The sequence below is a fragment of the Trichomycterus rosablanca genome, chromosome 24 (assembly GCF_030014385.1).
Source record: "Trichomycterus rosablanca isolate fTriRos1 chromosome 24, fTriRos1.hap1, whole genome shotgun sequence".
In the NCBI taxonomy this organism is placed as follows: domain Eukaryota; kingdom Metazoa; phylum Chordata; class Actinopteri; order Siluriformes; family Trichomycteridae; genus Trichomycterus; species Trichomycterus rosablanca.
Window position 1 is genome coordinate 8,731,959 of NC_086011.1, and position 12,898 is coordinate 8,744,856.

The 12,898-nt window shown below is 42.7% G+C and overlaps 1 protein-coding gene across 7 annotated transcripts in view; it reads right to left on the reverse strand.

Annotated features, from left to right (window-relative positions):
* Window positions 1-12,898, reverse strand: part of ppfia4 (PTPRF interacting protein alpha 4) — a 125,520-nt gene that overhangs the window by 13,292 nt on the left and 99,330 nt on the right. For 4 of the 7 annotated variants that reach the window (XM_062986509.1, XM_062986505.1, XM_062986504.1 and 1 more), the window contains exons 6-19: window positions 12,344-12,565; window positions 11,634-11,780; window positions 10,407-10,541; window positions 9,655-9,738; window positions 8,116-8,247; window positions 7,913-7,975; window positions 7,708-7,790; window positions 7,310-7,442; window positions 5,883-6,112; window positions 3,891-4,119; window positions 2,599-2,634; window positions 2,370-2,500; window positions 761-870; window positions 607-679 (exon numbers count right to left, since the gene is read on the reverse strand). In XM_062986509.1, coding sequence (XP_062842579.1) covers window positions 607-679; window positions 761-870; window positions 2,370-2,500; window positions 2,599-2,634; window positions 3,891-4,119; window positions 5,883-6,112; window positions 7,310-7,442; window positions 7,708-7,790; window positions 7,913-7,975; window positions 8,116-8,247; window positions 9,655-9,738; window positions 10,407-10,541; window positions 11,634-11,780; window positions 12,344-12,565 — 1,808 coding nt within the window. The remainder of the gene's footprint in view (window positions 1-606; window positions 680-760; window positions 871-2,369; window positions 2,501-2,598; window positions 2,635-3,890; window positions 4,120-5,882; window positions 6,113-7,309; window positions 7,443-7,707; window positions 7,791-7,912; window positions 7,976-8,115; window positions 8,248-9,654; window positions 9,739-10,406; window positions 10,542-11,633; window positions 11,781-12,343; window positions 12,566-12,898) is intronic. The other 3 variants (XM_062986506.1, XM_062986508.1, XM_062986507.1) reach the window with 3 other exon arrangements.

Genomic DNA, 12,898 nt, shown 5'->3' on the forward strand with positions numbered 1-12,898 from the left:
AACTCAGGTCTAAAGGTACTGTACTTAAGGTAGTATAGTCAAAGACAACCATAATCTAAGACATGAAGTGGGTCATTTGGAATTTATAGATATGTAGTTTGGATGCTCCAGTGGCTCAACAGGTAGCACTGTTGCCCCACAGCCCTTCTGTATGCCTTGTGGCCATTGAGAGCTGGGATTTAGATTTGCTCAACACCACCTCCCCCCACCCACTGCAGTATACTGATGTAAAAATTATAAATAAACAATATATAGGCATATTCCACTCACTAGTCTTGTGCACTGTTAGAATCCGTCAGTGTTCCCATCGGTTGTTGATATGACAGGAATGTTATCGAATGAAAGGAAAGCAAACCTGCAAACCTGCAAACCAGTACCCCCTCACAACCCTAATTAGGATAAGTGGCTTAGAAAGTGAGTGAGTGAGCATTTGGGCATCTAAAGACTTTTGGCCATGTGGTGTATTTCTTAACCGATAAAAGTCAACTCATGATTAACAGACTCCCAATGATTAAACGACTACCAATTAAACCCAATTTCACAGTCAGAAATGGCAAGAAATCTTGTGATATCACAAGTTCAAAAAGAGAAAAGAAGAATACATACTTCTTTTTCAGCCGGCGGTCTCTCTCAGCTTGCTTGCCCAGGGTCATGGTATCACCGATGCCCATCTCAAAATCTGCAAAGCGGTCACAGACGTTCAAAATCCAAATCCAGCTCAGTGTACAAGAATACAAAAACCAACAAAAAATATGCAAACCTAGAATCACAGGTGGAGTTATGTGGCCATCTTTGCTCAGCGGTTGGCCTTTATCCTTCTTGCCGAAAAGGCGACCAATGGAGGACTTGATACCTTTCTTCTTATTACCCCTAAATGAAAAAGATCAGGGTAGTTTCATAATTCATTAATTATCATTTTTGAGCAGAGGGTTTAGGAACTACCCTGAAACACTGGGTGTAAAGTGGGTATATAACCCAGGCATAGCACTAGTTCATCAAGGGCATGGCAACCTTCCTCACATTTAATAAAAAAAATATGCCCACCCATAGAAATCCCAATACATTATTGAAAGGCGGTCTATAAATAGCTACTTCTGTGGACAACCATGCTTTGATTTGCGTTATTGACCCGTATGGTAAAGCAGCAATGGCCTGTGGATAAATATGTACAGTTCCACCCATGGTCCGGGTCCGTAGGGCTGGCCATAAGATTAAAAAAAGGGTTACGGGCCAGTTTAGACCATGCAATCCACCTACTGTCATAATTGGTGATGCTGTACTAGATGAGTACCCATGCAAACACCAACAATATCTACTGTGCTACTATCCCCACTGCTCAACAGTCCATGGTCATGACCGTCTGATTCTTCTCTTCGTTATGTGCTATATACACTGATCAGCCATAACATTAAAACTATTGCCTTGTTTCTACACTCACTGTCCATTTTATCAGCTCCACCTACCATATAGAAGCACTTTGTAGTTCTACAATTACTGACTGTACTCCATCTGTTTCTCTACATAACTTTTTAGCCTGCTTTCAACCTGTTCTTCAATGGTCAGGACCCTCACAGGACCACCACAGAGCAGGTATTATTTAGGTGGTGGATCATTCTCAGCACTGCAGCGACACTGACATGGTGGTGGTGTGTTAGTGTGTGTTGTGCTGGTATGAGTGGATCAGACACAGCAGCGCTGCTGGAGTTTTTAAATACCGTGTCCACTCACTGTCCACTCTATTAGACACTCCTACCTAGTTGGTCCACCTTGTAGATGTAAAGTCAGAGACGATCGCTCATCTTTTGCTGTTTGAGTTGGTCATCTTCTAGACCTTCATCAGTGGTTACAGGACGCTGCCCATGGGGCACTGTTGACTGGATGTTTTTGGTTGGTGGACTATTCTCAGTCCAGCAGTGACAGCACTGCTGTGTCTGATCCACTCATACCAGCACAACACACACTAACACACCACCACCACGTCAGTGTCAGTGCAGTGCTGAGAATGATCCACCACCCAAATAATACCTGCTTTGTGGCGGTCCTGTAAGAGTCCTGACCATTGAAGTACAGATGCATGTACAGAAACAGATGGACTACAGTCAGTAATTGTAGAACTACAAAGTGCTTCTATATGGTAAGTTGAGCTGATAAAATGGACAATCAGTGTAAAAATAAGGAGGTGGTTTTAATGTTATGGCTGATCGGTGTATTTTTGATAGGACAGATCTGGGCTGCAGGCAGGCCAGTCAAGCACACGCACTCTGTGTCTATAGAGAGATGCTGTTTTATCACATGAAATAGCCATGGACTTCCCAGGGAAAGACACCACCCTGATGGCAGCATATGTGTATATGTGTGTGTGTGTTTACCCTCGTCCATCCTCCAGGCTTCCAGTCAGCTGGGAAAAGTTCATCTCATCAAGTTTCAGACTGCGTGGCGATGAAGGTGGAGACATCTCACACTTTATAGTGGCTTTATCCTCCCGACCTTCCTCTGGAGACTTAAATACATGCACAGAAGTACAAAATTTAATAAAACAAAACACCTCAACAAATATTTGCTTCAGTTTTGGTTCATATCTTAAAGAAAAGCACTCACGGCGACTTTCCTGCGGTGCTTTCTCAAGTCGCTTGGCTTAAAGCGGGAAGAAAGAGACAAAGAAACACACACAGGCAGAGAGATTAACGTGGTTGAACGAACACATACAGTCTGATTAAAGCAAAATGATTGAACTTTGACCCACTTTGACCCACCGCTAACCTTTTCAAAGCGCCCCCAGTGAGACGAACTGTTTGATATGACATGGTAAAAGCGACACAGGTCTTAAAACAACAGCTGAGGAATTCCATTAGTGGACAGAACTTATGACCACTAATAATTAAGAGACGTTTGGTGTTCCTGTGTCGTTATTCTAGTAATTAAAACCACATTAGGCTTTTTTTTCACGATAAATGATTTAGACTCTCTGAAAAGCGATAACACAAGTTTAAAAGTGAAACAGTGGGAAAAAATACATCTAAACAGGACGCTTTGAGAGTGGATTTGATGGTTATTTCACACAAATGCAGATTTGCATCGTGGTGCACATTTTACCGCATTACTTCTTATGTAAATGCGTCCTGACGGTCATTTATTGTCTGTAAAAATCTGTACCCATTTGCTCAAAACATGGTATACTGGTTGGCCTGGATTACACTTTGATGTACCAAGGCACCCTTGTTGTTTAATCAAATTGAGATCAGGGCTTTTTGAAGGCCACTGGAGTTTCGGTCCACATTGCCACAAGTTAGAAACATGTAGGAGGGGTGTCTTGTCTGTGATTCGTTCTTGTGACATGCTAACCTGCCGTGCCCACGCTGACCAGGAGAGGAGTAAGACTAGAGGCTCAGATTGATGGTAAGTGCAGTTCTTCAAAGCATTTTCTGCACCCCATCAAACATTACTCACTGCACCTGGAGTTGGATCTTCATAAGTCTACTCGGAACTTAGCTCAGGGTTGAGTCCTTAGACTACCTGACTTCTCTGAATCCCTGATTGTCTGTCTGTTGCTAAAAGTCCAACTTGATGACCTGTCTTGATTCTGTTGGTGTTTTCCTGTTCATGTTTATGAAGGGGTTTCCGCCTGTAAACAACTGTTTGCAACTCATAGGTGGATTAAGTAGCTGATCAAGTCTGTTGCTTATAATAATAATAATAAAAATAATAAATTTAAAAATAAGCATTTGTAGTAGGTTAAGCTGGTCAGCTGGTTGCTTCTATCAGTAATGTAATCAAAATGTTATTAGTAACAGAAAGAAGGTTATGCCAGTCATCTGATTGTTTCTACCAGTAGAATATCAATGCAAAATCCTTAAGTGACCAAAATATATAGAAATATTCTCATTTGTTACCAGGGTCATGACTCCCAGCTCATGGGCAGTGGAACGAGATGCCATCTTGGGAGTGGAGCGCCCGCTGACAGGGGGCGAGGAGCTAGTGAGGGAGAGGGCTGTGACTGAGGTGGGGATGGTGGAACGTGGTCGCAGGGTCACGTTGAGCCCGTCTATACTGCCACTGTTCACTCGGCTCTCGATCTCGTCCGCCCGGAGCTCGGCCGACTCTCGTTCCACCTGGATCATCCTGGAGCGAACAAACAAGATGTAGTATAAGCGTTCTTGGTGGAAACTTGGTTTGCATTTCCACTCCTGAACTTGGGCCTTACTTTTGCTCAAATGCCCCTTACTACCTTTAGGAAAGGGGTTAGTAAAGGGTACCAAAATTCATCGAAGTCTTAACATTCATCATCAAAGTGCCTTGGTATTTCGGAGAATGTGTGACGCCAGTCACACAGCAAGAGTGCCAGTTCCTGCATCAGAAAAATACCATCACTGACCAAACCCCATGGTTACCAATGAGGACTGTATTCTTAAGGTCATAAGCCTTGCCTTTCTTGCGCAAAGAAACAAACCACTGATCCATATGACCAAACAGTTCACACAGAGCGACTTCAGACTCAACTCGGACTCGTTTAAAATGACTCGGACTCGACTCATGACTCGCAGAAAATGACTCGTAAACGTGTGACAATTAACCCGTTTTGGCCGCCTCAACCCGCAACGCACGCAATAGGTAAATGTTCCAGCCAGCTTCCGGCGTAGTGATGAAGCGTCGCTCCATACTCCCTACACAGTTTGAAGTTCACTTCATTTGAACATTTTCATTACCTTTGGATTGGAATCTCACTAAAAATGGTGGAATACCCTACGTAGTGCACTTCACAGGAGCAATTAGGGTGAATGGAACACTCATACAGAATTTACAAAATAACAGATTATATTCCTAATGGGACACACGGTTATAAATTTAATAGCATCTGGAAGAACATAATCTCAGGTAAGCAGTGGTTATGATTTATTTTGCTGTGTTTTGGATTTTGGCCGCTGTGCCGTGATTTATCGCGCGCTTTTGTTTTGCAATGAAAACAAAACGTATCAGTTTAAGCTTTTAACTGGTACCTTCATGTTACTGAAATTACATTCATTTGCACAATGACTAGGAAAGTAAAGTAAAACAGCAAAATACAGTTGCTAATCTGTTGTTGTTTTTTATCTGAACTCACATATTATTTGTTTATTTCTACGCTACATTTCCAGTATATGTTTTGTGTATATTATATTGACTCGTGACTTGACTCTGTATTTTGTGACTCGTGATCTCTGGTTACTACATACTGCAGTCCTAGCCAGATCCCTTCTCCCATATTCCAGTCCACCCTTCCTCTACTTCTTGCTCAAGAAGGGCATTCGTCATGGAGTCTGGCCTTAAAGTGTTCTTATGGTAGCCACTGGAACATTTGTCGCTGCCTTTTGGCTCCATTGAGAACTTAGGTTGTAGTTCACTGGTGGATCAAGTAGCTTTGTCTGCCTTTTGTAGTCCCTCTTTGGGCTGCAGCTTATGGTTTTATCTCGTTCTGTGTTTATCTTCAGGTTTAGTACTAGTTGTTATATAGAATTAGCTACTACACTGTCACATTATCATGACCACTTCCTATTTTTGATGGCTGGTCACATTTCATGACCTGGCTTGGAGGGTATATAAGGTGTGGGAGGCACTCTCAACCGATTTGGGTATGAATACATGACTTTGTCTTCCCTGGGGCGGATGGGATCTTCCAGCAAGACAATGCGACAGGTCACATGGCTAGAAATGTCCAACATTGGTTGGAAGAGCATGGCCAAGACCTCCAGATACCTGTGACAACCCACCAGGACCTTATTGAGTCACTCCCAGCCCGTCTATCTGCTGACTGTGCTGCACAAGCCGGTGCTGGAAGCACTGGAAGCATTACCAGACATTCGTTGTCTCCTGATGAACCACCTCTCCCATGCCACGTCCTATCTCACCTGATCTCCTCATTAATGGCATCCAGCTGCTCCTGCAACATAAGGGCAAGGGTCTGGGCATCCGAGTGGCCACTGGGAGACAGCATGTCCCCTCCGCTGAACACTGTGTCACGGTCATCATCGTCTAGCTCTGAGAGTTCTGTGTCGCTGCCCATCAGGTGTGTGCGGCTGCCACGGAGGCTGGCAGCTGACTGGCATCGCTCCCACTCCTGCTTCAGTAACGGTAGGATCTGTGACGATACATTTTATCTTATTACACCTCATACATTCCTTTTGACATTGTCCTAATTTTGTAAGAAGAACACATAGCCAAAAGTTTGTGGACATCAGGTTGTTGAACAGACTTAAATTTTACATTTAAAACGTATTGGAAGACCTTTTACTTCTATAACAGTCTCCCCTAGTCTTTTATTCATCTACTTTATATGTATAAATATGGTTAAATATGTATTTAAAGCCAATGTTGAAAATTACAGTCTATGGCATCATATCAAGAAAGCCCCAAATCATGATGCTCTCACCACCATACTTCACTGTAACTATGGCGTTTCTGGAATCCCGATTTCTCAAAAACCTTGAATTTTAAATGAACATTTGTAGACACATCTCTATTGCACATATGACGTCCTCCTACAATGACAAACGGTGCTTCAATATAAGTCTATAGAGATTACATGGTTGTGTTTGTATTTTGTTTAATTTAGTTAAGTCCTATTATAATAATGGGTGTCCACATACTTTTGGCCACATACTGTTAATTTATATTCCCTTAAATGGTCACAAAATGCAAAACTTACAGTGAGGGTAACATCCAGGGAAGCATTAAGAGAGGAAAGTAATAATAATATTAATAATAGGTTTAATCTACGTATATAGCACCTTACACATACGTACATACACACACACACAGATCAGCCATAACATAATAAACCACCTCCTTGTTTCTACACTCACTGTCCATTCTATCAGCTCCAATTACCATATAGAAGCACTTTGTAGTTCTACAATTACTGACTGTAGTCCATCTGTTTCTCTACATGCTTTGTTAGCCCCCTTTCATGCTGTTCTTCAATGGTCAGGACCCCCACAGGACCACTACAGAGCAGGTATTATTTGGATGGTGGATCATTCTCAGCACTGCAGTGACACTGACATGGTGGTGGTGTGTTAGTGTGTGTTGTGCTGGTATGAGCGCTGCTGGAGTTTTTAAACACCTCACTGTCCCTGCTGGACTGAGAATAGTCCACCAACCAAAAGTATCCAGCCATCTTATTTGCTTATCTGTCAGTCCATCTTTCCACCCACTCTCCACTATAAACTCACCCATTAATCACCCCATTAATCCACCCATTCAACACTAATCACAGATAAACTGTATCAAACTGGTGTAAATTTTATTATAGATCTGGGACACAAAATATCGATACCTTCGTGGGCTCATCCCTGAGTGCTACCAGTCGCCCTTTCTGGGTGCGTCTAATGACTCCTGTACTGGCATAGTGATCTCCCTGTCCCTCCACCACGGAGAAACGCAGATCTGTGGCACTACCCAGGTGAGATCTACCACACAAATAGACAAGGACATATCATATAATTACATTTCATCATCTGAATGTCTGTTGATATTTATTATTTATTAAAGAACTCCATCATCCATCAAACATTCCACCCAATTAACAGTCAATTAATCTACTCACCCATTCATTTACTTCCAGTATTTAATTTACTCTGCACATAACCAGTTGAGTTTTAATGTGCCATATAAATAAACATGATTACTCGACTTTATCAATGATTGTATATCAAAGATACAATTATACAGTACCGAGGGTCTCCGAAAACTCCACTTCTTCTCTTCATATGATCAAGCTCTGACCGAAGCTTCTCGATTTCCCCTATTAGTCTTTCCTGCAGAAACATATACTGTGGCTAACCAATGGCATTCCACCAAACGTTTATTAAAATAATTTTTAAAAAATGACAAATCTGCCAGTTTCCAGTAATACTAATCTCTCGCTTGATTAGGTTACCTTATTGTGATGGAACTCCTCCAGCTGCTTTTGGGAATTCTCCAAATCCTGGATGAGTCCATTCTAGATAGACAATGTTTAAAAAAGAAAACAAAAACATTATTAAAAGTAAAAGTAAAGATAAACTACTTGATTTAATTAAATAATAAAAATAAGATTGGGTCAAAATTCGTCCAGAGCGCTATGAGGACTTGTGTTCGCACCTTGTCCTCTAGGGCAGCCATGCGTTCCTTCAGGTGGAGCTGCAGCCGTTCGTTAGACTCGGTAAGCAGACGGTCCACTGTGTCTGACAGACGCCTGTTGTGCTCCTCGTTCATTTTTTCTCTTTGACGAGCCTGTAACGGGTACAGGAATATGACGGAAAGGGAACAGTACAGAAAGGTGACTTTCCTGCTCACAAATGACAACATGACAGATTTCCTTGCTAAATGACCAGCGAATAACATCATGGTTGTGAAGGAAAACATCTAATCTCAATTGCTGTAGTTTATTGTAGCCAAATTTTACCCTACGCACCGTCATGTCTTGAAGACTTATAACCACAGGCATCTGTATGATTTGTCCCATCTTGGACTGGAACAGCCTCTACTTTTTGGGGGGAATTTGTGAGCTTAGGCCGTAAAGATCAGGCTTATCTTTAACATTCCAGTTCATCCCAGAAGGGTTCCATAGGGATAGGGTCAGAGCTCTGTGCAGACCACTGGAGATCTTCCAAACCAAACCAATCGTGTCCTCTCACTTTAGCAGGCGCTTTTACCTAATGTGACCAACAATTATGACTTATGGGGTAAGGGCCTTGTTTAGAGACTCAACAGTGTCAAATTGGCATTGGTGGGGCTTGACTCGGCCACCTTCTGATTGCTGGTCCATGAACTCTAAAATCAAAAGTGATGTCCACTTATTTTTGGCCACATATTGTGTGTAGCAGTTTTAGTCCTGCCCACTTAGTCTTTTCTGTTGGTATCACAGAGGCAGCGGAAGTCATCCGGACCTGTTGCCCAAGTGTGGTGTCAAAAAAAAAAAAAAACCATCAACTATCAACCTATTGGTCACTTTATTAGGAACAGCTATACACCTTATGCTATACAATCAATAAATGCATGAAAACATACAAAAGCTAGTCGAAAGCTTCAATAAATGCCTACATCAAACAATAGAATGATTTTGACTATGACATGGTTGCTGCTGGAGATGGGTTGGTTTGAGTACGTCATGGACTTAGTAAGCTAACGCTGTGGCATTAGACGGGGGCAAGCGATGACGTGGCTAATTGGTGTGTTTAAATAATCCGCCTTATAAGTTTGATGTCTTATTAGAAGCCTCTCCATCCTAACCCTAACCTAACCCTAACCCTACCTCTAACCTAACCCTAACCCTACCCCTAACCCTAAACCAACTCTAACCTAACCCCAACCCTAAGCAGCTGCCTAGGTAGGCAGTAGGCAGCAAGGTTCTCAGACCCAGTGTTGCCACAAAGAATTAAGGCTGAAACCAAAAACAATTCTACTCAGTATTATTATGGTATGTTAACAGCAATGAGATTTACTGAAGTAGTTTAGATATTCTCAGTCACATGACGCCATTCAACCAATCAGAGTTTCTAGCACATGACTTATGCTAATTGAGTCATTGGCTAATGTAAATGAGTGAAAATGTGTCTGTGGTCCAGAACACCAATGCACATCCACCCTACACCCATCGTTTAACTACGCCACTAAGCAAACTCATTTACAGTTACTCACCCGTCCCAATTCCTGGTTCTTCTCCTCCAGCTGTGACTCCAGCTGTCGAAGGCGTTCCTCGATGTTCCCGTGACGTTCCTCTGCCTGCAAAGTTTAACATCGCAAACGTAAACAATAGACGTGTATAGTTATGAGGTAGAAAACGACCTTCAATGATGACTCAGTTGATCAACTGAGGGTTAGGGGCCTTGCTCAGTGGCTCTAACTGGCATTAGAGGGACTTGACTCGGCAACCTTCTTATTGCTAGTCCATTAAACTCTAAAATTAGGAGTGATGTCAACATAGGGTTGCAATTAGGCATATTTAACCACCTTACCTTAAAAGATAATGTGGTGATGTGTATAGAATTAAATGAATGTCCATGTACACTATTATTCAAGCCACAACCCCATAGCAGGCACAATTGGCAGTGCCTGCAGTAGACAATATTGAACTCTAATCTGCCAGGTGGGAAAACACCTGACTAAAAAGGGGTGGGGTCTTCAAATCTCAAAATCAAAAGGACTTTGCTCAGTGGAGAAAGGCGGAGATCAATGAGCGACTCTCCAGGTGCAAGACTCACACATTAATCCACCCAATCCACCAATATACATTTAGGCTGGTCGGTGAAAATATTGGTAACCTTCTCTTTGTACTGTCAAATCAATAAAGCATTCAGAGAATTTTAAATCACTTCAATGGACTAGCACAATGACAATAGTATTCCTACCCTATATTCGTGTGTGTGTGGGTGGGGGTGTGTGATGCCCACCTTGGTAAGAGCAGCCACTCTCTGTGCCAGTTCAGCCTCCACCTCTGGCAGCGTTTCGGCTTTCCTCATGGTCTGCTGGAGTCTCTGCTCAGCCAGCTCCAACAGCTCTTGCAGATGCCGTACTTTCTCCTCGCTCTGTTACACACACACACATTTGTACAAACACAGAACACCTGACCATGACCTTGTTGGACACCCCATTCCAAAACCATGCCATTTATTTAAGTTTGAATGGTTACAGATTGTAATCTGGACTTAATTTGTAGATGACACATTTTCCGTTTCAAAATTCTCCACACGTTCTCTATTGGGGACAGGTCAGGACTGCAGGTCCAGTCCAGTACCCGTACCCTCTTCCTCCGCAGACATGCCTTTATAATGTGTGCAGCATGTGGTTTTGCATCGTCTTGTTGAAAAATGCATGGACGTCCCTGGAAAAGATGACGTCCTGAAGGCAGCACATGTTGCTCTAAGATCTCGATGTACTTTTCTGCATTAATGCTGCCACCACAGAGGTGTAAATGACCTTTGCCAAGGGCACTGACACACCCCCATACCATGACAGACCCTGGCTTTTGGACTTGTTACTGATAACAGTCTGGTCATTTTAGGAATGCTGATTCATCTGACCACAATACACGTTTCCACAGTGTGATGGTCCATCCTAGATGCCTCCAAGCCCAGAGAAGTCAACGCTGCTTCTGGACATGGTTAACATAAGGCTTCTTCTTTGAACAGTAAAGTTTTAAGTGGCATTTGTGCATGTAACTCTGTATTGTAGTGCTTGTAGTGCAAAGGTTTGCCAAAGTAATCCCTCACCCATGTGGTTATATCAGCTATTGTTGAGTGGCGGTTCTTGATGCAGTGCCGTCTGAGGGATGGAAGATCACGGGCGTTCAGGTTAAGTTTGCGCCCTTGGCCTTTACACACTGAAATTCCTCCTGATTCCTTGAATCGTTTAATTACATTTTGCACTGTAGAGGGAGAAATATGCAAATCCCTTCCAATCGTTCTTTGAGGTTCATTGTTTTTAAACATGATCTTCTGATCATCTTTGCTCATCAAAGACTCAGCCTTTCCTGGATGCTGCTTTTGTACCAAACCTTGATTACAATCATCTGTTTGGAATCACCTCATTACCAGCCCTAAATTGCCCCTGTCCCAACTTTTTTTGGAATGTCTATATTAATAATCACAATTGATATATGATTATCTATAGGACCCTACCTGCCGATAGAGCGAGTCCTTTGTAGCCAGCTCATTCTCCAGCTTGTCATTCAGGTCATGAATAGATGTGGTTTCACGCTGTGCAGCCAGGTAGCGCTTCTCCAGCGTTGTGATTCGCTTTTCCATGTCCTCTTTCTGTGCCATGGCCTGTTGAACAGGCATAGAGTAAGAACACAACACGGTCCAATAAAATAAGTCTAGTTTTTAATATGAATTTACACTACACTGATCAGCCATAACATTAAAACCACCTCCTTGTTTCTACACTCACTGTCTTATTTATCAGCTCCACTTACCATATAGAAGCACTTTGTAGTTCTACAATTACTGACTGTAGTGCATCTGTTTCTCTACATGCTTTTTTAGCCTGCTTTCACATGTTCTTCGACATCCCATTCCAAAGCCACAGGTATTAATATGAAGTGTGAAGTATGATATAATACAATATTTATAATTCCCAAACTTCATCTTTAGTCCCATGCTATGACTGACTATTTTTACCAGTAGGATGCAGTACTAGGTACAATTTGCCTGATAAGCTACAGCTTTAGGATATTGAATCTATCAGCTTTGCATATCTAGACCACAATGCCAAGGATGCAAAGCACTGTAGTGACCATTAGCTCCCTCTTGTGGATAAACTTTAACCCTTTATGCCTAAGTAACCTCAAGACTTCATGTCTGTCTCCGGTTGTGTCGATCACACTCACCTCTCGAATATCTCTCTGGTGCCTGGCATTGAACTCCTCGTTCTTCAGCAGCTCCTTTCGGACGCTGGTGAGTTCACCCTCCAGCTCAGCTACACGGGCGTTCAGCGTGTTGCCACGCTCGCGACTTGCCGCCAGGTCTTTATTGGCCTTGTCTAGCAGTTCCTGCAGCTCCAAAGAACGAGCGGAATCGTCGTGGACGTCTATAGAGCCGTTTGGAAGCCTCTGTAGAACGTACAAATGAATTTAGGCATAACATTATGACCACCTTTCTAATAGTGTTGGTCCCCCTTTTGCAGCCAAAACAGCCCTGATCCATCGAGGCATGGACTCCACTAGACCCCTGAAGGTGTGCTGTGGTATCTGGCATGATGTTAGCAGCAGATCCTATATCTTCTGTAAGTTGTGAGGTGGGGCCTCCATGGATTGGACTTGTTTGATCAATGAGCCTTGGCCGCCCATGACCCTGTCACCAGTGGCCTGCACAAAGCCCTACCCTCAACCCAGCTGAATAACTCTAGGATAAACTGTATCATTTATTATGCTAGTTAAACCTTC